This window comes from Telopea speciosissima, chromosome 9, assembly GCF_018873765.1.
Source record: "Telopea speciosissima isolate NSW1024214 ecotype Mountain lineage chromosome 9, Tspe_v1, whole genome shotgun sequence".
NCBI lineage: Eukaryota > Viridiplantae > Streptophyta > Magnoliopsida > Proteales > Proteaceae > Telopea > Telopea speciosissima.
The window spans coordinates 53,462,765-53,487,104 of NC_057924.1; the positions used below are offsets into that span (position 1 = coordinate 53,462,765).

A 24,340-nucleotide genomic window follows, 5' to 3' on the forward strand; every position below is an offset into this window, starting at 1 on the left:
TTTATCGAACACCTAAGCTGGAAATGATTGGTATTTAAATGGTAGTGTTTCAGCAATATTTTTGCAAATGGGTTGCATCAATTAAAAATGTGGCAAAGCTAATTGGATTTCTAATTGAGTTGCATGAACTGAACTACCAAATTACAAACAGAAGAAAATAAAATTTCTGAACATAGATACTTTTGAAGAATCAAAGAACGATATGGATACTTGGATATTCTTTTCGCAGTCTTCTGTAACCATTTTCATGCATGGGATTTCTGCTTTTTCACACTTACTTTTATTAGTAGTTTTATCCATTTCTTGGGCTTACAAGAGACGCACGATGCCTTCCCTTCAAAATTCAAAACCAACGTTGAAGAGCAAATACTTGTACTATTTGTTAGCCCTTATATGTTGCATGAGTCTGTCTTTTTGGGCTATTCTCCTATGGGTGTTAAACTACATCTCTGGATATAGACATGGTTGGTCAGATCTGAAGGTTGTTACCCAAGTGGATTTTACATTCAGAATACTCACTTGGTTTATGATCTCTGCTTACTTGCACACCCAGTTTTTCCATTCAAGTGAGCATAAGTTCCCTATTCTATTAAGGATTTGGTGCACCTTCTACTTCCTAATGTCTTGTTCCTATCTTGTTATACATCTTGGTTTGTATGGGAAACATTCATCATTTCCATTCCTGCTATGGGCCACTGATGTTGTATCAATTATTGCTAGTTTGTTATTTTGTTCTGCTGGGTTGTTTGGGAAGGGACGAAAAGATGAAGATTTCCAATTTTTGAAGCCTCTTTTAAAAAATAGTTTTAATCGAAACAATAGTGATGATGTACAAGGATCAAGTGTTTGTGGAGATGGTGTAACTCCTTATGCAAATGCTAATCTTCTTAGTATTTTTACTTTTACTTGGATGGGACCTTTGCTTGAACTTGGGCATAAAAAAACACTAGACCTTGAAGATGTTCCTCAACTTCCCAATTGTCATAGTGCCAATGTGGTCTTCACTCGTTTCAGAAATAAACTTGAATCTAATAGTAATAGCAATGGTAATGGTGATCAAGTAAGCACACTCAAGTTGGTGAAAGCATTGATTCTCTCAACATGGAAAGAAGTTTTATGGACGGCTCTACTATCAATTGTGTGCACATTGGCTTCTTATGTTGGACCATACCTTATTGACGCCTTTGTTCAGTATCTCAATAGCCCTCACCAACAAAAATATAAAGGTTATGTGCTAGTGTTTATTTTCTTTCTTTCAAAGCTCATAAGGTGTCTCTCACAGAGGCACTTGTTCTTTATATTGCGAAATATGGCAATTAGGGTCCGTGCTGCTTTGTACTCAATAATCTATAAGAAGTGTCTCAAGCTTTCCAGCCAATCAAAACAGGACCACACTAATGGGGAGAATATTAATTTGATGAGTGTTGATGTTGAAAGGATTAGCATTTTTAGTTGGTACTTACATAATATATGGAGGGTGCCTCTTGAGATTGTTCTAGCATTGATGATCTTGTATAAAAGCCTTGGGCTTGCTTCACTTGTAGCATTTGTTACCACAATGATTTTGATGTTAGCAAATGTTCCACTAGAAAAACTGCAGGAAAATTTGCAAGGGAGGTTGATGGGTTCAAAAGATCGAAGAATGAAGGTAACATCTGAGGCTCTAAGGAATATGAGGGTTCTCAAGCTCCAAGGCTGGGATATGAAGTTTTTGGCTAAAATAATTGAGCTTAGAAACTTTGAAACAAGATGGTTAAAAAAGTTACTTTATACATCAGCTACTAATTCCTTTGTCTACTCTTCTGCTCCCATGTTTGTATCTATAGCTACTTTCGGGTTTTGTATGCTAATGGGAATTCCATTAGGGTCAGGGAACATTGTATCCGCACTTGCAATATTTGAGATATTACAATTGCCCATTCATAATGTCCCAAACACAATCTCCATGGTAGTTCAGACTAAAATTTCCCTTGATAGAATAGTCTCATACCTCTGTCTCGATGATCTTCAACCAAAGATAGTACAAAAGATTCCAAGAGATGACAGCGAGGTTGCAGTTGAGATAGTTAATGGGAATTTCTCTTGGGACATTCATTCCCCTAATCTCACATTAAAAGATCTTAATATCCATGTGAATCACGGTATGAGAGTTGCTATTTGTGGTTCTGTTGGGTCAGGCAAGTCAAGTTTACTTTCATGCATATTGGGAGAAGTGCCAAAAGTATCTGGAATCATTAAGTTGAATGGGACGAAGGCCTATGTTGCACAATCACCTTGGATACAGAGTGGTAAGATAGTAGACAATATATTGTTTGGTAAAGAGATGGAGAAGGAAAAATATGAGATGATCCTTCAAGCATGTTCACTAAATAAGGACCTAGAATTATGTGCCTTTGGAGACCAGACTATCATAGGAGAGAGGGGTATTAACTTGAGTGGTGGACAAAAGCAAAGAATTCAGATCGCACGTGCTTTGTACCATGATGCTGACATTTATCTGCTTGATGATCCTTTTAGCGCTGTGGATGTTCATACAGGAACTCATCTATTTAAGGTAGTTCTTTGATCTCTACCTCTAAATTTTTCTTTGATGAAATTGGAATGAAGCTCTTATATCATTTTTTACATCATAATTTGATCAACGAAAAATTTAGTTTGATCTAAGAAGATTGAAATCATGGTGGTCCAAAAAATGAGGCATATAGACACATGATATTGATCAATGCATGTTCTGACATGAAACCGAGGGTATCATTATGATATTAATATGGATAATTTTTTCTTACTTTTAAGTAACCAAAAATTCTTTTTGAATGCCGAAATGTGAACATTTGAACTTATGTGACAGGAATGTTTGCTAGGAATTTTGAGTTCAAAGACAGTAATTTATGTTACCCACCAAGTAGAGTTTTTATCCTCTGCTGATCTTATCCTGGTGAGAGTATACCATCTTTCTTTTTCTACTTCAAATCCATCAACCTTGTTTGAGAGTGATTATTCACCTTCTCTTATTTGGTAGGTTATGAGAGATGGAATGATTGCTCAAGCAGGAAAATACAAAGAAATTCTTAGTTCAGGAACTGACTTTATGGAATTAGTGGGTGCACATAAGAAAGCTTTAGCAGACCTTAATTCTATCAAGTGTATGACTGTTTTGGATAATTCAATGAATGTTGAAGAGGATGATAATATTTTGTGCAGCGAGAAATCTATTCAAGATGATGAGAAAAACGAACTCAAAAACAATGAAACAAAAAAATTGTTTGGATTAGAAGGGCAGCTTGTCCAAGAAGAAAAAAGAGAAAAGGATGGAGTTAGTTTTTCAGTCTATTGGAAATATGTTACCACTGCATATGGAGGGGCTTTTGTTCCATTGATATTGCTAGCACAAATTCTTTTTAAGCTTCTCCAAATAGTCAGTAGTTATTGGATGGTGTTGGTTATTCCTGTTTCAGTGAATCTGAGACTTCATGATAGAGGATCCACTATCATATTTATTTATGTTGCTTTGATCCTTGGAAGTTCTCTTTGTGTACTTATAAGGTCCATGCTTATTGTGACTGTTGGATACAAGACAACCACTCTACTCTTTAACCAAATGCATTCGTGCATTTTTCGGGCTCCCTTGTCATTTTTCGATTCTACTCCAAGTGGAAGGATCCTAAATCGGGTTAGTGAATGTGCTTATTTACTCTTGGGATCCAAACGATATTGATTGATCATCATAAAAGTTAATATAATTTTAAACAAACTCTATTTTTGTATACAGGTATCTATAGATCAAAGTGCGGTAGATTCCATTATTCCACAACAAATTGAAGAACTTATTATCTCGATCATAGAATTCCTGGGAACTACTGCAGTAATGTCACAGGTTGCATGGAAAATGTTAATGGTTTTTATTCCGATGACTATGGCATGCATCTGGTATCAGGTACTTTTATTGTCACTACGACTTCTCATAGTTAAAATTTTAAATCAAGCTCAATTATATTTTCCTTGTGATTAATAGGCCATTATAAAAGTTGGTTCAAGCTTTGTTTGATCAGTGAGTTATAAATTTTGTTTCTTCATACAAAATTGATTTAATACTGGATTCACATACTCTTTGGGTGTGAAAGTGGTGATTTAAATCTTCATATTTTTCTTGAATTATAAAGAATATGTGTGACAAATCCATTTTCTCAATTACATATTTTCATGCAAATTAATGAAACTTTTGCCTTTCGCTTACTAAAAATGTTTGAGAAGAAAAGACCAAACCAGGCGCATATTGTCATATTGCAAACCTACTCAAAGCAATGTAGATGTTTTTAATATGCATAAATGTTTTAGATATGCATGGACAATAATACAATCTGGCTTATTTGTTTGTTGATAGCTCCATTGGTTGGAGCCCATACTAAAAATAAGTTAATAATTAATAGAAGTTAACAATTAATAAATGGAGAATGTTTTCTGTTTTTTTGGTCCATATAACCAAACCAAGGTTTGGTTCCTATTTCTGCCATGTGGAATACAATATTGAGCTGATATTGAGCTGCCATTTGTGAACAACTGTCTAGCATACTTGGTAGCTTGTGGTGCGTAAATGCCCATTGCTACAAGGAGGTCTGTAAGGGGATCTTAGGTTGAAACACCTAATTTCATTTGTCGACCATGATAAATTAGTGAAACTTCTGAAAGTAGTAAACGATATATTAACAAATAATTCTTAATAACTAAATATTGAGGATTAAGGGAAAATGTCCATTGCAAGGCTTGATTGAATTTCTTACCATGTATTTTTAATTGTTGAACTAAACTTCCATAAAATTATGTAAGTTGAATTCTCCATCAATCATGGCTCAAATTTGAGCCCCCAGAATGATTTAGATGACCCATGTTAAAAAAATCTGAGTCCCAATGGACTTGCCATGTAGCTGATATATGGGCAATTAAGAGAAGCTTATCGAGGTGGACCATCAAGAACCATTATCACATTATAAAAAGTCAGTAATTTTCGATGGAAAAATATTCTTTTTCCTTCTTTTTTTTTTTTTCCTTTTTCCTTCATAATCCTTTTTATTACCTAAGTGAAGTGCATGGGCTCCACCTTTTGCTAAACATGGAATATCATTGCACTTGGCCTAAGTACGTGATGTACCTAGATTGTACTAGCCACAATTTTTCATTAAACTGCACATTCATGTGCTTTTGGCATTAGTGAATAGGCCATACAGTTTAGTCCACATAAGAAAATTTATATTTGGCAAAACAAATTTTGGATAGGGACACATGTAATTATAAGTTGAATTTGAAATTTGATAATGTGATTACAAATTTGTTAAAATTTTGAAAAATGAAAACCACAAATTTCTGGATACAGTTACGTCCATGTTCAATTGACTTCGGGGATAGAAATTTTGAGATACTGTCAACATAAACAAGTAATGTATATAATTCAATTAACATTTAATAAAAATAAAAATAGTAATCATTCAAAAGAGAACAATTAAACTTTACAAAATAGAATGAATTTTTTTCCTATAGTTTAATTTCATCCATGATGACCAATCATATCAACCATCTAATTATAAGCTACTCATATAAGAAATATCTCATAAACAAAGTATCTATACATTCATTACACATTTTTTTTATTTCAAAAAAATTACACATTTTCTTACATTGTGTCTAATTTTATTTTTTTTAATAAACCTTGTCTTCTAGAAATACTACATATCTGCAGCACGAGAACTGTCACGGCTATTTGGAGTTTGTCAAGCTCCAATTATACAACATTTTTCTGAATCTTGTTTAGGTTCAACCACAATCAGGTGCTTCGATCAAGAAGAGAGGTTTATGGACACAACCCTTAAGCTGGTGGATGGATATGGTCGGCCAAAATTTTATTTCTCTGGTGCAATGGAGTGGTTATGCTTTCGCATGGATATGTTGGCTTCTATTACATATGCTTTCTTTTTGGTTTTCTTGATCTTAGTGCCGAAGGGGGTACTGAGTCCTGGTAAAAGTTGAACTTGAGACCATGTAAAATAATCCTTTAGGGAAACCATGATAGACTATTCACATGAAACAATGATTTCAAATTTTTTTTCTTTTCTCTCTTGAAGGTGTTGTGGGTTTAGCAGTCACATATGGACTTGGTTTCAGTTTGCATGGAGTTGTATGGGATCTTAATCAACTTGAGACTAAAATCATATCTGTTGAGAGAATACTACAATACACCTGCATCCCTAGTGAACTCCCTCTGTTCAGAGAAGAAAATAGGCTAGGTTGTGAATGGCCATCACAAGGGGAAGTTGATATTGTTGATTTGCAGGTAGTCCTTTATCTAGATTCCTCAAGTTTTTTTTTATCTCCTTACTTATTTCCTCATTTTATGGAATAGATACTCTAAAGCCTAATGTTGCTAGATACTTCTTGTTACTTTTATGAAATTCTACTAAGCTACATGGTTTAATTGTATGATATGTATGTAGGTCCGATATGCCCCACACCTTCCTCTTGTCTTGCGAGGTCTAACATGCACTTTCCTCGGAGGGATGAAGATTGGCATTGTTGGACGAACAGGAAGTGGTAAATCAACTCTTGTACAGGCTCTCTTCCGTGTGCTTGAACCTACAGCTGGTCAGATTTGGATAGATGGTATCAACATATCTAAGATTGGCCTTTATGACTTGCGGTCAAGATTGAGCATCATCCCGCAAGACCCAACAATGTTTGAGGGGACTGTAAGAAGCAATATTGACCCACTTGAAGAGTACACTGATGAACAAATTTGGGAGGTGAGTTTTTCATTTGATGATATTTTATTAAATGACAAAGATAGAATATACATGCTTTCTGCTTTTTTATGACTTGCACTCAAATAAACAACACATCACTATTGACTGGTAGGGACATGTATCTCTATGAAATCCTTCGAAGTGATCATTCTCTATGAATTCCTTTCTTGTTGTCATCTCTTTTTATTACATTCTTTCCACTAAGATATTGAAGTAATTTCATTGATGCATTAGATCATCTTTGGGCCAAGTTTGGTCTAAGAGATTTTGTATTTGTGACGTGGAAACTGCACTATGTTTATTGCCCTTTTTAATTTCCACTTGGCATCCCTTGCTTGTCTATTTCATCTTTCACAACTCATCTTTAATGATCAATTTTCTATGTTATCTTAAATAATCAAACAAGTTGGCAAGTTGACAAAAAGAAAATTTGTTGTCTTAGGCTTTAGATAGAATCCAGCTTGGTGATGAAGTTAGAAAGAAGAAAGGGAAGCTTGATTCTGCAGGTTAGTTTCTTTTCATATTCACTATATACCAAAGTTTCTTAACATCAATTTATCCATGCACAATGCCACAATACCTCCAAAATTCTTGTTGTATGATATGACTAACTTCTAGTGCACAATCCAACCTCTCAGTCCTCAATTATTTTCCAACAAAAAGCAAGGGATCAAAAGATTAATAAAATTAATATCTTGAATACCTAATCCATTTTCACATGGTGGATTTTTTTTTTTTGTTTAAATGTGGTGGTTATTGTAGTGACTGAGAATGGAGAAAATTGGAGCATGGGTCAAAGGCAACTAGTTTGTTTAGGGCGGGCACTGCTTAAGAGGAGCAAAATCTTAGTACTTGATGAAGCTACAGCATCAGTGGATACTACAACTGACTATCTAATTCAACAAACTCTAAGGCAACATTTCTCAAGGTCTACTGTCATCACAATTGCACATAGGATAACATCAATTCTTGATGTCAATATGGTCCTCCTTCTTGATAATGGTTAGTAGCTAGTAATTAGTACACCATAATTAAATGGGTTCAATTGATCTTGGTAGTACGTCTTCTCATCTTTTCTAGGTTATTTTCTAATCAGGTTGATGTGTTTTCTTGTCTTAAGCAGGCCTTGTAGTGGAATATGATTCTCCAACGAAATTGCTAGAGATCAAATCTTCATCATTTGCAAAGCTTGTTAAGGAGTATACTCAAAGATGTAGTTCCTAATTTTTTAAAGGCTAAGTAAGTGAGCTTTGAATGGCCAAATATAAGCAGGTTTCATTAAATTGAGTTGCATTGCTATTTTGACAAAATTTTGATGGGAAAAAACAATGGAATATATATCAAGGCTGTTTGTAATTTTTTTCTCCATGCATGTCAGTATACCTTAGAATAAATTTTAGTAGTTCAGTGGTATCTTTAGAATGTTACAAATATGGCACATTGGATAAAACTGAAATTTTATAGACAAGTAGAACCAATGTCTCTTATTCACATGTCAAGTTTTAGTTAAAATAGAGTTGGCCAAGTGGAAAAATAAATCTTTGAAAATCCAATGAAAAGTAAAATTTTTAAACAAATAAATGGACAGCTGAAAAATACAATTGAACATGCCAATACAAAAGGGTAAATGCTCAACACTGAACCATTTTCTAAATATATATATCGTCAAAGTTGCTACATCGCCCTTCCATGTGGAAAAACTTGGTGCTAGTCTAGAGATACTCTCTAGATCCTGTTGGACAAAAAGATTTTGTTATAATGCTTCTAGAGCATAAAATGTGGTTGGATGTTACATTAGATATATCTTAATTTGTCTACTGCCAATTTTTTTTTGAATAACAATGATATTGACATGATGACACTGAGAGTGGTGAATCAATATCACCAATATTTCTCCCCAGAATTTTGACCTTGACTATTCACCTCACTTCTGGAACTCTCTACTAACACACTGACTGGTTGGGACAATCCTAAGTTTACCAGTACTACACACAGTCATATACACATCCACCCCGCTACCACAAAGTAGCCAGATCTACTAGACCGTGCATACCCATCCTGCAAATATACATAGCACTCTAATATCTACATGAACAATCACATCCACACTACACTTTGGCACTCTCTACTAACACACTGACTGGCTAGGACAATCCTAACTTTATCAGTATCACACACAGTCATATGCACATCCACCCCGCTACCACAAAGTGACCGGGTCTACTAGACTGTGCATCCTGCAAATATACATAGCACTCTGATATCCACATGTACAATCACATCCACACTACACACAATATTCATGATTCAGCAAGTTGCTTACATCCACAGAGCAATACCATACCTATGGTTTCATATATTGCCACAACATTATTTGACTGCGATAATAGTCCAAGAGCTCCTACTTCTATTTCTATTTATGCTACAATACAAATAAGGGCTGCAATCCCAATCCTATCAAGCCCTAACTTGATTGATTACAATGATAAATAAAGTTTAATACAAATCAATAGATTAGGTAATTCAATAATTACAACCAAGTCATAAACTAGGGATTTGAAATGAATGATTACCTAAACCTGGATAATCACAAAAGGAGAGATACAAATAAAGTCTCCAATGATGTTCACTAGAATCTTCAACTAACCCCATCTGATGGAGACACTTGAATCTTCAAGTGAACTTGCAAGTAGTATCTCTTTCCTCTTGTACTCTCTACTCTTGCTTGCAAAACCCCCTTTATGTCTTCACAAAATTTACTAATCTTTCAATGATCTTCAAAGAAACATAAATGCACTTGAGAATGGTTGTTTGAAGCGTTTAATGCAACACACATGCCCCATCTTCCTCTTATTAATTCTGTTTAAAAACTAAGGCTTAAGATCCACTTTTGCTCCCACAACTCTCCTAATCATGTTCTTGGTTCAATTTAGTGAAAATAAAAAATAGGGCTCAATTTTGACTTAAAATGAGCCCTAAAAGTCCAATTGAATTCTAGTCATTGGATTGACTTAGAAGAAGGGCTCAAATTCAGTAAAATTGAATCTTGTGGAATTTTGTCCTATCATGTCCCGACAGCATGGTTCATAGTCATCGGATCGAGTCTTGTAAGTGTGGATGGAATATGGAGGATAGGATTGGAATAATCTTTATCGAGCGGAAGCAGGAAGCATAAGAGAGGGTGTTTAGAATTTTGGCGGGTTTACCGTATATATGACTGCACTCTATGTACCCAATTACTCATTGTCCTCGTTTGGGAAACTAATAAATTGAAAGTCTAGTACCAAAAATAAATACATAACCGTCTAAAACAAACTTTGAAACAAAAATAATATTCCTTTTGAAAGAAGGAACATAGTAACAATTCTTTAAAACTAAAGATGTAGAATCAAATTCTATATTATAGGTTCGTAATGCCACAGCTTTGGCCTCTGCTCCAGTGCCCATCCTGAGACATGCTTCATTCTTGCCCAGTCTTTTTGTTCCCTTGAACCCCTACAACATATTGCAAGCATGTACCGTAGATTCAGTATCCACAAGTCATGGGTTAGATAGTCCAATTGACATATTAGTTTCGAAAAGGACAATAATATTAAATTTACCTTCTGAAGAGTTATCCATGTTGTTGGACTTATTTTTCAAGAAAATCAGGTATCCACGGAAGTTACATTTTCAATGTCTCTCTTTCTGACAAAAGAAACATTTTCCTTCCTTGGAAGATTTTTATTTTTTTTTGAATCTTTCCACTCTTGCCTTTTAGGGCCTTGCCCTTGAAAGTCTTCTTTTTCTTCCCCTTGTTCTTGGAAGAATTTTGATTCACCTTGGTGAGGTGTACTTTTGCTTTTTCCTTTTTGATTGCTCTCTCGACTTCTTGCAACATATTACCTAGCTCAGTCAACTGGACATCTAGTTTGTTCATGTTGAAGTTGAAAACAAAGGAGATGTATGAGCCAATGAGAGATCTAAAAATGATGTTTCTTTTATATTTCAAAGAGAACTTCTCGGAACCCAAACTCTCTAATTTTTCGAACAAGTTTTCAATTTTTATCACGTGGTTTATGACTGGAGTTCCAAATTTCATCTTGATACTATGGATCTGATCCATCAGCTCATACTTTATATGGTGTCTTGTTGGCTATACAACTCTTTGATCTTAGACATCATGTCACCTGTAGAAGATTCCCTTGACAGATTCGACAATCAACTTGTCAATGGAATTCCAGATGTACAATTGCGCCTTTAATTGAATCCCTTTGATAATAAGATTTAAAGCCCTCTTATTCAGCCAGCTTTTCCTTTCGTTGTTTTGCTGTAAGTTCTGTAGTAACTTCAATCCCATCCATGTTAGTGGAGTTTATAGTGGGAGACTCTTTCGTCAGAATAGAGTCAAGTCCTTCAGCCTTAAGAAGGAGCATGATGTTGCCAAAAAATAAGGGAGTTGTTGATTGGGGCAGCCATGTCGAATAAATCTACACAGGTAAAAGTAAAAGCATAAAAAATATTGTGCCCATTGAATTCCTATTTTGAACAAATTTAAATAATGGTCCTTCACTTTTTCCATATCCCTTCATAATGGAAAAAAAATTATATTAGAATTCATCAATCCTTGTATGTACTACCTACCCTATCAGGAACCAGTGCACACACAACGATTTTATGGACTACTTTGTCCGCCTCCTAGGGTTCCAATGTGATTGGTCACTTGAGTGTGAGTCCATGTCCTATCTGTTGACACACACTCAAGTCATGTGTATTCCTATCGATTCAGAGTGAATCATGATATCATGAGAGATGGCTCACTAACAAAGTATCCTCTCACTATCCATATCCATTTCCTATCCAATAGGAGATAGTGTAGACCGTATGATGGTGAGATCCTTACAATGTTCTATCAGTTCTATTGTGGGGCCCTCATTATCTACCTCTACATCCATCATCAATAAGAGGCCATGAACAAAGATCTACTAGTTAAGATCTATCCAGATCACATATGCTTTAAAAGTAGAGGGTAAACAATCGCACACAAAATATATCGTCATATATAGAAATTACAATGCACAAACTAAAGTAACATATAAAATGTGGTTATGGGATAGTAGGTTTAGTGAGAATAATAATAATATTATTATTCCTACTAAAACAAAGATTATTTAATTTAAATTAATTTGAAAAACTATGCTTCAACCAAAAAAAAAAAGGTGAAAAACCATGCATTCAATGCATCAAAAGATGCACATACAAAGTGTTTGCTCTGTCCTTTTGCATCTCTATGCTTTGTCTTTGACATCTCCATGTTCTTTTCTATCTCCTTCCATCATCGTATGGTGGCCTTCATAATTCTTTGTGATCTTCAAATCTCCATTGGTTGCCACTATATAAAGTACATAAAAAATACAACCTAGTTTTTATATACACTTTCTTTGGGAAAGAAACCCCATTCGTAAATACAACCCATCATTGTATTGCCTAAGGGGTCGAGTACATAATTTTATCAAAAATAATGGGAGGAGAGAGAGAGAGCACAATGCGCATCACATTCCACATTCCATTTAATACATGTACAATTAATACTACCATCCACATAGATTTACAAATTAAATCTATTCCCATAACCACCAATATATAATAAGATTTTCCATAGAGATGTCTAATAAGGTAATAACACATGTGATGTCATATCAATATGTGGCATATAGGGTAAGTACACCTCATTCACATAACTCTTTAAGTAAGAGTGTACCACAAAAAAATTGAACATAAAAACGTTCAATAAAAAATACCCCAAAAATTTTTCATTTAAAATAAGAAATTTAAAAAAACAATGGATTTGGGTCTGCCAGTGTACCGTACGCTGACAGCATGCACTGGCAGCAGATGCTGCTTACGTTCCACACGCAAGCAACAGTTTTTTTTTTTTTAATAATGATTGAAATAAAAAATAAGAAATTTATTTTTCTCTTCCTCAATTCAGTCATACACATCACATTCTAAATACAATATGCAAACCCTTATTGGAAAAATATTAACCATTAACGTAAGAACATGGAAAACTCTATTCTATCATAACCATTCTCTGAATATGAACGATCAAGCACCACTCTGATACTAATTGTTGGATTTAACCCGATGGTGCAGTGGAATCGGATCGGGTCACGCACTTTTCGTTTATATTCAAGAGAAGTGAGAAACAATTTCAAAACAAAATCATGGTTACCTTAGAGTCGTTAGTGTAACTCCTCCTATAGATAATAGGTCTTCTAAATATGTATAAACTTTGAGATTGATATGGGTTCAACACTTTGAAGCTTGTGATCAATCCTTACAACTTGAAATCGAAAACAATTTACCAAAAATTCTTGGGGTTCCAAAACCTAAGTTTTACTCCTTGCACACACCACCACAAGAGAGGGGAGAGAGGAGAAATCGTGGAAGGGGGAGAGGAGCCACCAAAACCGTGGAAGGCTTCTCCCCTCTTTCCCTTTTATAATTTTATTGACCCATTAGGTCACAAGGTTGCCTTCCATATTGGTTTTGGCCTAATCTTCTATTTTGGTGATTTATTGAATCGTTACTTTTTGCAACTCTAATTTGCTATGAATCAAAGACATAGAATCTCAAAAGGGATGCAATCTCTCTGATATATGGCTTGTGAGATACTCTTACAATATCTCTTGCCATAATATAAAAAGATAATTAGCCATAAATATATTATTCTCTCATGTGATACCATGTGTCCAATAAACTCTTTTAATTATACATAAGCCCTTCCACTTTTTCAGTATCCCATAATGAACTATAGTGTATGTACTTTAATATTACTAATCCCCAATTCATCACGTACATTGATTAAGAGAATATGTGATTGTAAGAGAATATGTGATTGTAATCGGACTACTGAAAAACCTTTGAACTAAAAAATTCAATATAATATATTAATTTTTATATCAAAAATAAATTCAGAAAATATTTCAAATAAATATTGGATCCAGATTTTATGTACGACCAATCACTAACTTTCTCTCTCCTGGATATTCTTCATAAACGGATAGGGGATTCCATGTTGAGATCCTCTTTGCTTACAATGTAGGATCACGAATCCAATGTGCCGGTTTATAATCCTAACAGACATCAACCATTGGCTTACTAAAATCCATAATGCCACACTGCAACAAATGGAATCTCAGGTTAAAGGGTCATCGAGTGGTGGATAAGTATATCAAATCACTCATACAACTTGTAACACTACATATGATATAAGTATCAAGTTCATATCTATACACGTTCTCGACGTGTACCCACATTCATGCATTAAAATCACCTTTTCTCATGACATGTGATATGACAGTCATATAAACGGGATATGCAGTCGAGTTCCCAGTCAAGACCAATTTTAAGTTTAGACCTATGGTACATTCTTATAAGCCCAAATAATAACAAAATATAATTTTAATAATCTGGGTTTGATGGACACATTTCCAACATTTAGTGTTTTTCTTTTTCATCATGTATGCCTTACTTTCATGTATACTAACCATGCAACAGGGCAGGATTGAGGCATGTCATCACTTTCCTCTTTTTTATTGTGTGGATTAAGTTTGTATATAATTGACCCTCTCATAATCAACACACCTAGGGTTGAAGTCCAGTTTTACCAGGTGAACCTAGGTCCTTAACACCTTCCTTGGACCGCAAATTTACACAAACCTTAACTTGTAGTTAGATCATTTTGGAGTTGAGTTTTAGATTTATTAAGATTTATTTGTGTCTAATTAAGACCCTTATCTAGGTGGCGACTCTCAGTCAATAGATACTAGGGGACCCTTTGCATTCTTTCAAAAGAGGGAGAGGTTCTGAAACCCCCTTTGTCCCCTCAACTCGCTATCATGCCATGTTGCTAGCTTGGGCCATGGCCTTATGACCCCAACACCTATACTATGTCCATGCCACCTCATCAAAACATGTCACATCACCAGCCTCATGCCACAACATCTGCCATCATCCATCTACCTCAGCCACTATGTTGCCATGCCTGAAATCTTACCAAGCATATCTGCCACATAAACCTAGGATGCCTCCCATACACTACCAATGCCATTAGATCTCTGCCAAATTCTAACACTGCCAATATTTTCATACAAAACCATATAAACCTGGAAGCCTTTGAATCACTGCCAACCTGACTGTCACTGTCATTGCACTGCATACTATGTTCAGTCACTGCCTAACCTCTATGAACACTGCTATAATATTTGTGCACCTTCAACAGTTGCCAACAATGGCAACACTGCTCCAATTTCCCATTTTATTATGCCTAAATTGTTCTTACCAATTCTTGCTATGAATAAATTTCTTAGTGTCCATGCTTCTCAAAATTCTCCTTCCATGGTCTTGCATTATGACAAGAAAAGTCTCAAAAAATTTGAGCTACAGCCAATCACATGGAATGTTATTATGACCTAAAAAATGTACGGCTTAGGTTCTTCACAAAAAGTATATCTTCTTCAATAGATAAAACTTCATAATTACATTAACTTTTTGGTTGATGTTTATGTTTCAGAAAATCTCCAACATCCCAATTTTTGGTAAGTTAGGAATGTCAGAGGAATTAAGTGATCTATATATCCTTTTGAAAGAGGAAGGTTTTGGTCCCTTTCGTTGAACGTGCTTTCTTTGTTACCTCTCCTTGTTTTCGTTTGCAATTACCATTTTGGGCTGGATATACTTGTTAAGTTCATAGAATTTTGGATTATATATGTCATACGTTATTGTTTCAATGGATGTAATTATAAAAGTAGATTTCATGATTTGGTTGTTATATTAATCTTCCTTAGCAACTGTTTTTGGACAGTAAATTCCCTTTCTTGGGTGCATAGGGGCTCTGGAAGTTGGAGTAAAATGTGAATTTTGTTAAGGGTAGAGTTGGACACAGAGGTGAGATGCCTTGGGGAAAGGTAAGGCCATCACCCCACCTTTCCCTACCTGTATAGTGAGGCATACTTATCACACAAATTAAGTCTCACATGATTGAAAAGGTCATACAAAAACAAGTGCTAGCTAGTTCAATGGGTTTACATTGAAATTATTGATTGGATGGGAAGTTCCAATTACGGATTAGCCACGTTTCCATGATACAATTGTTGGGCCCTAGCTTGTACCAATGAAGCAAACTGATCTTTCAGATCAATTTGACATTTCCTTGCATTTTATTAGTTCTTTGAAAATTGTTTGAGAAAGTGAGGTTAGTAGAATAACAACTACTACTCCAAATATAGGAAGAAAAAATAATAAAACCTGATTTTATGAGAATAACCCTGAATTAAGGGTAATTTTGGTCTTTAGAAATTTGAGGGCTGAATGGTAATTGCAAGTTTACTTTAACAGTAGTAATAAAAGATAATTTTTTTTAAAACATTTTTTCATAGAGGGGACATTGGGAAATTATAGAATACATTTATCCATTTAATGGACTGACTAAAAAACTTTCCCCGCTTTTTTATTTGTTGATAGTTGACATAACTGAATTTTCCCTTATAAAATCAAAGACCCCATACATGAAACAAATCCAACTCATTCCCACAAAGGCACAAACCAACTCAGTCCATTCTCTTTTCAGTTCCACCATGATGCATCCCATTTTTTTGCTTGGACTTCTAATGGTAGCATACTTTAGTGTAAGAAAAATGAAGATTTTCCATTATCAATCATTTCAACATGGCTATTGCTTCTTCCTAATGTATCTTTTTATTTGGTTTTTATTTTTCCCATAAAAAATTTTGCAGGATTGTCAAGCTGAAATTACATTCTCACAATATTGGGAAGAGCACATTGGTCTTCCACACCCTCCACATTGGTTTGTTGCAAAGGCTTCTCCATTAAGCCCCCATCAGGTGACACTGTTTATGAATCTAATGGAGGAAAATGAACTGGCTTTCCACCTTCGTTCGTTCTGTATACAGGCTAATGTTGCTTGTTCTACAAATGCATTGATGAAGAAGACAATGTATGACAAAACCCTACCACCAATAGTCCAGTGGAATGATATGAAAAAGATATATGACGGCCTTCCAAAAGAAACAACATTATCGATTGCCAACCAATGGGGATTGCAATTTTTCCGAGAGTCAATGGTGAAAGAGGGAAATTTCATGTCTATACCTGATCTAAGGGACCCAATGTCTTATAAATCGTTCTTGCCACGTCCTTTGGCTTCAAAAATCCCATTTTCCTTTACACACATCAAGGAATTGAAGAAGATTTTTGGTGTGATGGATAATTCAAACATGGATGAGTATATTCAAGACACCCTCAAGATATGTGAGAAAAGCTGCATTCGTGGCGAGCAATGCACCTGTGCGACTTCCGCCGAGGATCTCATCGATTTTGTTGTCGAGAAATTAGGGCACCATGTACGCCTATGGACTACTGAGAACATCGAAGGATCTTATGAGAATGTTACAATTGGAGCTATGAAACTAATATATGGAAACCTCTCCGAACCACCAGCCTTATGTCATAGTCAACCATTCCCATTTCAAGTCTATTATTGCCACATTTTAAAAAAAGTAAAAGTATATGCAGTTGATATACATGCTCGAAAGAAGGTGAATCATGCAATCATGGCATGCCATTATGATACATCAACTTGGAATCCAAACCATCTTGCTTTCAAGCTGTTGGGTTTTGGTCCAGGCCTAATTGAAGTGTGTCATTGGATAAACAAGAATGGAGTGGTCTGGACAAAGACTCTAAGTTGAGTAGCATTTGAAGATTTGATAGTTCTATGATATGTGTTACATGTTACTTTTAATGATATTTTAAGGATAAATAATGACCTATTTTTTACCTTCATATTATTTCTTTCAAGTTTCAATATAATTTGTTCTTCAATTGTCCAACATAATAGATGACAACCTGATGAAATCAAAAGAAAATGTTTGTCCCATAAAGTCTTAGCTAGACATTCTTAGTCAACTAGAAAAAAAATCTCATACAAAAGTAATTATTTGACATAATATTTTACCTTCTTTTTGCCCTACAAGACAGAGTAATGGGAAACGTTAATGCGAATTCAAAGAATGGAGAGGAGATCGAGATAGTGAACAGAAGCACTAGAACAAACATGGGATTACATGCCAAAGGAATGCTTACCGAAGGGCATAGCCCTATGTATGAGGCTGACTCAGGCTTACATACGAGAACCATCTCGTAAGCCCCTGAGGCGAGGCGCACAGACAGAATCCACTTCAAAGTTGGATTCCTTTTGTGCGCCTCATGAATGTATGAGATGGTTCTTGTCCGTGAACCTGAGCTCGACCCTGCCAGCCTTTCACACCTCAAGTCAGGAAAGGTAATTTTAATGTGGTGATTTATACTCTTTTGCAATCAATTTCACTACAGCACCCGCTGCTCTAGCTAATTATCCACCCTTTCCAAGTGTGATTTTTATTAGGGGTGCAAGTTTGATCTTGTCGGCCCAAACTCTCCTGGCCCACCCTAAGCCTGAATAGGGCCTAGGCTGAGATACCAAGGCCCTGAGGGCGGATCAGAGCGGGAAATTTCTAGCCCTGAGTTAGGGTCAGGCCGGGCCAGGATTGAGCCCTCGGGCTATGCCCAACCTTTGTTTAAGTTATACCATAAAATATAATAAACTTTAATTTATTTTTATTTTTTTGTTTTTGAAACAATTTTTATGCACGCCTGTTTATGAACATGATTGTGCCTTTTAACCGTTGGATAGGTGTGGGGGCAAAAATATAATTACACACCCCTCTCTCCCCAATCCAACGGTTGAAGGCACCACCATGTGCGTACATCGCTATGCATAAAACATTTTGCTTTTCATTTTTTTGGATATCCTCACCTCGTATAAGTGTTGGCTTCATTTTCACATACCTTATTCCTGTATATTAATAGAACTTCTTTGTTTCATCAATAATTATTCATTTTTGTTATGTGTAATCAATATATGATCCAAGTTATAGCGAATTTGTCATATCATAAAAGAGAAATTATTAATTGAGTGTTGTATCCATTATGTGAATTTGCAGAAGTCATCAACTATCCTTTTAATAAAGATATAGTCTTGGTATATATATAGAAGGTAACATTTGATTCACCAAAAGTAATTCTAATTATATGATATAATTCTCTTTCATAGAGAATGTTGGGCTCAGATGGGAGCCTATTAGGCAACTCAAAAGGAGTGACGTGCCTTGGAAGATCAAAATTGGATTGAGAGTCTAGTAAGTTCACTACACTATAGTTTTACCTATAGAGATACTCTTAACTGCCACATATATTGACAATCTAATGATTTTTTTGGATGTCACGTAGGTTGTTGATGTCTTCAGGCAAGTGCTAATCCTCAAACAAACAAAAAAAAAAATATTCATTGTGCCTTTCCCACTTATTTTGGGGTAAATTTTTTATTTGGCATATACAATACTAAAACATGTGACTAAAGTTAGTCATATATATGCATTAATATTTTCAATGGTTATGGTAGGAAAAGATTGCTAAAGGACTCATCAAGGAAATAAAGGATCTACAATCTTATTATTCAAAGGAGAATCTAAAGTACAACTTGATTCTTTGTGATCTGGTAATTATTTCAAAAATACTTGCCCCAAGTTTGTATCTTCTATGGTTACGTTTTTACACCTTGTACTGTAGCTTTGCATTGAGTGCATCTTACTTTTGTTTTGTTAAGTATGTTATTGTAATAAATGGATGACTAATGTACTAAACTTTGACTAATTATAATAATTTGTGTGTAGTTTTTCATCCCCATATGCTTGGATAAACATTAGTTTTTATACGTGATAAATTTGAAGGATAAAATATTACATATTTTGGATTCCATACAAAGAGAAAACACAATTGATCAAAATATGACACAGAAAATAGTGGTTTGTTTATTGTCTGTAATTAATTTTCTTGTGTCTCAGTTAAAACATTATTTTAATTTCCTAGATGGATTAATGTGTGAACTGTTTACAAAAGGATACATGCGAGATGATTTTAACCTCGCTAAATGAGGAGAGGATACTTTCAATTTCTAAATGGAGTCTAGATCGACCTCAACTTCTATTACAAACAAACTTATATGTTTTTCAATTTTGGGTTTAACTAAAATATTCTCTTATTGTTTCATAACATATTGACAACCTTGATAAATCTTGTCATAGGCATGATTGTGGTGTCTTCATGTTGAATTTTATGGAATGTTGGGATTGGGAATTGACTGAAAATTTCTCACAGTTATGGATATGCTTATAATCTTTATACATACTTCATTTTTGTGGTTTATATTAATTTAATTTGAGTAACTTATTTTCTTTTATCATTCGTTCTTTCAAAATGTAGGATGACATGGTATTTATCCGAAAGAAGATCCAGGAAGACTCGATGTCATTCTCCAAAAACAATGCTAAAAAGGACACTTCAACAAAGTATGTCATTTTATTTTTTACCAATAGATATTATTAGGATATTTTAAAATCAGTAAGTAGTGTACCATTAATTTTTTTTTAGGGCAAAAGTTCTCTGTGGGGGAGTGTGGCCTTTGTGCATGCACAAGGGCCAATGGGAGTGCGCACGTGGATCATCAATTGGACGAGGCAGGCATATCTGCCTTTCATGGGGTAGGGCGATCATTTTGCCCCTGTGTGGGCATGGGCGGTACACTCCACCACAAAAAACATTTCTCATTTTTTTAAAATATTTAGGCACCATTTGATAACCACTCCAAGAAACATGTTTCACTGTTTTTCTGTTCTAAGAAACGAAAAAACACCCCAAAAATTATTTGACAAATTTGTTTTGTTTTCTAATTTTTTGAAACAGAAATTAGAATTTATGGATCATGGAACACTTTTGACGACACAAGTCTGAGGTGTTTTTCTGTTGCTTGAAACAAACTCAAAGAACCTGTGCCCTATAATTTCCAAGAAAGGGGTTCAAAGTTGAGAACCACACTCTACTCTCCTCGTCCTCAAGAGCTTAATAGGAACTAGGAAGCTCTCTCATCGCTACATGTTCATCGTCCGAGGTCGCTGCATGTTCATCGTCCATGTACCCTCCCTCCCATATCTCTCTCTCTCTCTCTCTCTCTCTCTCTCTGAGCTGGTCTGATCTGATCTTCTTCAATGAAAGACCATAGAAAGGTGCGACTAATTTGGGCAAAATTTCTAGGGTTCAACGATGAGCAGAAGCTTGCAAGTATTGTTGTCATTATTGTCTTGAAATCTGTAAAAAAAAAAACTCATTTTCCCCTTCGTTCTTCTCTCATCGTTGAACCCTAGATTTCACAAATCTCACAAATGTCATCTATTCAGATTCTCTTTGGTTAGTGTTCTTTCTTGTCTTGTCTTTTTCTCTCTGTTCTGCCTTTGTTTTGGTCTAGTGGAGAACTATAAAGAACTTCCAATGGGGGTTTGATTTGATTTGATGCACAATACAATGTGGGTTCTTGTCCATGCATGTAATGCTTATGGACAGTCAAGTGGGGATTATAGATTCTTCCCCATTAGTGCTTAACATTATCTCATAAGCTACATTGAATTCCCAAGCCATACTAAGGGCCCCTGTCTTTTTTTTTTTTTGCTAAGGATCAGCAAGAATATATTAAAAGGAAGAAAAAAGAATACAAGAATTTAATGTCCAGGCAAACCCAGATAGATACAGAAACATCACACTAAGGCCAAAAGCCTACAGCCAAAAAAGAAACACAGAAACAAGCTAAGGCCCAAAGCCTTGCAGCCAAGAAAGAAAGACACACCCACACTAGTCAAATCTGAATCTAGGCCTACCCTTAGCATCATCAGACAAAAGGCTCCAGGCCGAGGAGGGGAAGTCTGAAACCCATGGAGAAGATACACCACTGTTCGCCGCTGACTTAGCAAGGAAATCTGCTATGGGGTTGGCTTCACGGAAGCAATGGGAGATCTTCCAAGAGATAGAGAGAAGGAACGGTGGCAAGCCAATCCACTGTTGCCTGACAAACCAAGGAATCGAACCAGTACGGAGAGCACCCACAACAGACATGGAATCACATTCTACCCATAAGCGAGTCACACCCATTTCCTTAGCTCTCAATAAACCATGGAATAAAGCCATGAATTCCGCCACATACTTGGACTTAATGCCAAGAAAGAAGCTAAAGGCCGTTACCAAGGTTGCCCGATCATCCCTAATAATGCCGCCAGCCCCAGCCTTCCCCGGATTCCCTAGAGAGCAGCCATCAGTATTAAGTTTCACCCATCCTTTAGGGGGACTGTACCATCGGACTTCTGTAATGGCCTGAGCATGCTTAGGGAGCACCGGAATATCCAAACATCTAGCACATGAGAGATCAAGCAAGGAGGAGACTGGGTAAGAGAAAGCCCTGGAAACGTCCCTCAAAGAAGCAAGAAAATTGGAGTAAAGAGCTTCCAAGCCCTTGTCCTTCCCTTCAAATTTCCTACAATTCCGCTCAGACCAGATGCAATATGGAATCAAAACCAAACCAGACAGCCAGGCATCTCTCATGGGGACAGAGTTGGTTTTCCTTTTCCACCACAAAAAGAAGTATAATAGGGGCAAGGAGCCAGGCCATTTGACATTAAACAGGATCATAAACTTCTGCCAAAGGCTTCTAGCAAAAGGGCACTCCTGGAAAATGTGGGCGTCCGATTCCACATAGGCCTTACAAAAATCACAACGCGAAACCAGGTAAACTCCTTTTCTAGACAGCGCCATGTCCGTAGGTGTTTTTCCATGAATCAAGCGCCAAGCCAAGTAGGAGTGTCTAGGAAGGAGGGCCTTATTCCACACCAAATTACTCCAAGAGACATTCGGGCTTTTTTTCCTTGGCATCTCCCAAGCTGAATACACAGAAAACACCCCCTAGGGGGTGATAACCCAAAAACAAGAGTCCAAACTAGACGGTTTGGGCAGCAGAATGCTCTTAATGACTTCAAAAGTATCAATAAGATATGAAGAGCGGACTTGGGGAGGGACCAAGAGCCATCAGAAATGAAATCTGAGGCCAAAGCGGTTTTATCCAAAAAGAAAACCGAACCAAGCCCCGAAGCATCTGCAATCGATCACTGCCCAGCCAACAATCATTCCAAAAGCCGACAGAATTTTCATTACCAATAATCCACCTTTCTTGCTGCTTAACAAAGTCCCAAACTTTACGGATACCCGGCAAGATTGAGGAGGATAGAAAAGGGGACGTTAAGGAGCCATTAGGGGAGACAAACCTCGATCGCAGGAAATTACAAACCATCGAGTCATCATGTAGGATCTACCAAGTCAACTTACAAAGCAGCGCCTTGTTGAGGTCACGAAGGCGACGAATGCCCAACCCACCTTCCGCTTTAGGCTTGCAAACCAAATCCCACTTGACTGTCAAGACCCTTCTAGCCTCAATATCTCCCGACCAAATAAAGTTACGGATCCATCTTTCCATTAAAGACACCAGGGAAGAGGGCCACCTGTAAACAGAAAAGATGTGAACCGGTAAACTTAACATCACAGACCGCACAAGCTCCACTGTACCTGCAAAGGACAGCAGCTTACCTTTCCGAGGGGCCCCTGTCTTTCAATTCCTCTTTCTTTGTCTATGTAAGAGGTGACTTAGTAAGGTTTGCGCACAAGTGAGCTGATATGGTATATCCTGCACATCAGCATGGAAACATTGGAAACATCTTTGAGCCTTCTTTTGCCAGACACAATTTTCTTACTATTAGGTAAATTGCCCTGTTGCCTTTAGAATAGATCTTGGATTATTGTTACTGTCATGAAGATTGGTAAGATAAAAAAAAAACAGAGGATGAGGGAGAAGCAGAGAAAGGAGAGAGGTGGGGGTGGGGGGAGAAGATATCCAATCAGTGGAGGATGTATGCTTTTGCCATCGAAACGGGTATAACCCTACATGTGTATGGCTCTCTCTTCCCCTTGTTAAGTTCTTCAAAACAGAATTTACTTTTCATACAACTTTAAAGAATTTTATTGATACACAGGTGTACGTTTAAAACGTGAACATTAATAACAAATAAAGTTAGAATATTAATACATTATTAAATAAATATTAAAAATGAAAAATATCAAAAAAATGTATTGATATTCTAACTTTATTTGTTATTAATGTTCTCACGTTTTTAACGTACTTACAATATTTTTTTGGTTAACCAGGGATTCTTGTCAAGATGGGTTTACTCATACAAAAGATTTATGTCCAATCTATATGAATTATGTTGTTGTAGGGACAGCTCAGGAAGCTGAGGCTTGAGGAATCCGGGAAGGAATCACAAGAAGATTATCCATGGAGTGTCAAAACCTAGAAGTTTGGACTGATTTGCTGGAAATAGGCAATTAGATCTCTCATCCTGAAGATCACATCTGGTCGTAGCAGTTGTTTTTTTTACTTTTAGACATTCAAACACTTTTGAAATTTGCTACTGAGGGATGTATTAAGAAAGTATATAGAAATTTGATTTCGGTTGCTCATGACTTAGCAAACATAGCTTGAACTAGTCATAAGAAGGGTTTCTTTACAGACACTGTTT

At 36.0% G+C, this 24,340-nt stretch overlaps 2 protein-coding genes and 1 long non-coding RNA gene across 3 annotated transcripts; all 3 read left to right on the forward strand.

The window, feature by feature from the left end:
• Positions 1–478: 478 nt before the first annotated feature.
• Positions 479–8,017, forward strand: LOC122640648 (ABC transporter C family member 3-like). Its single transcript, XM_043833873.1, has 10 exons — positions 479–2,554; positions 2,849–2,935; positions 3,020–3,670; positions 3,770–3,934; positions 5,713–6,007; positions 6,114–6,322; positions 6,483–6,788; positions 7,231–7,294; positions 7,551–7,790; positions 7,912–8,017. Exons 1-10 carry the CDS (start codon positions 527–529, stop codon positions 8,010–8,012), a joined length of 4,146 nt encoding a protein of 1,381 aa, XP_043689808.1. The 5' UTR covers positions 479–526; the 3' UTR covers positions 8,013–8,017.
• An 8,424-nt stretch (positions 8,018–16,441) lies between these two features.
• Positions 16,442–17,542, forward strand: LOC122639087 (polygalacturonase non-catalytic subunit AroGP2-like). The gene is made up of 2 exons (XM_043831923.1): positions 16,442–16,459; positions 16,568–17,542. The coding sequence occupies exons 1-2, from the start codon at positions 16,442–16,444 to the stop codon at positions 17,540–17,542; spliced, it is 993 nt and encodes a 330-aa protein (XP_043687858.1).
• A 1,743-nt stretch (positions 17,543–19,285) lies between these two features.
• LOC122640650 lies at positions 19,286–20,063 on the forward strand. The gene is made up of 4 exons (XR_006329715.1): positions 19,286–19,389; positions 19,565–19,696; positions 19,791–19,895; positions 19,976–20,063. It is a non-coding gene; the product is annotated as an uncharacterized LOC122640650 (long non-coding RNA).
• The last annotated feature ends 4,277 nt before the right edge of the window (positions 20,064–24,340 follow it).

Bases quoted from the DNA above. Each gene is read 5' to 3' on its own strand.
- LOC122640648 (XM_043833873.1), top strand. From the start codon at position 527: ATGATCTCTGCTTACTTGCACACCCAGTTTTTCCATTCAAGTGAGCAT. The intron at 6,008-6,113 runs GTAAAAGTTGAA...TCTCTCTTGAAG, and splicing joins GAAGGGGGTACTGAGTCCTG to GTGTTGTGGGTTTAGCAGTC. The intron at 7,295-7,550 runs GTTAGTTTCTTT...TGGTTATTGTAG, and splicing joins AGGGAAGCTTGATTCTGCAG to TGACTGAGAATGGAGAAAAT.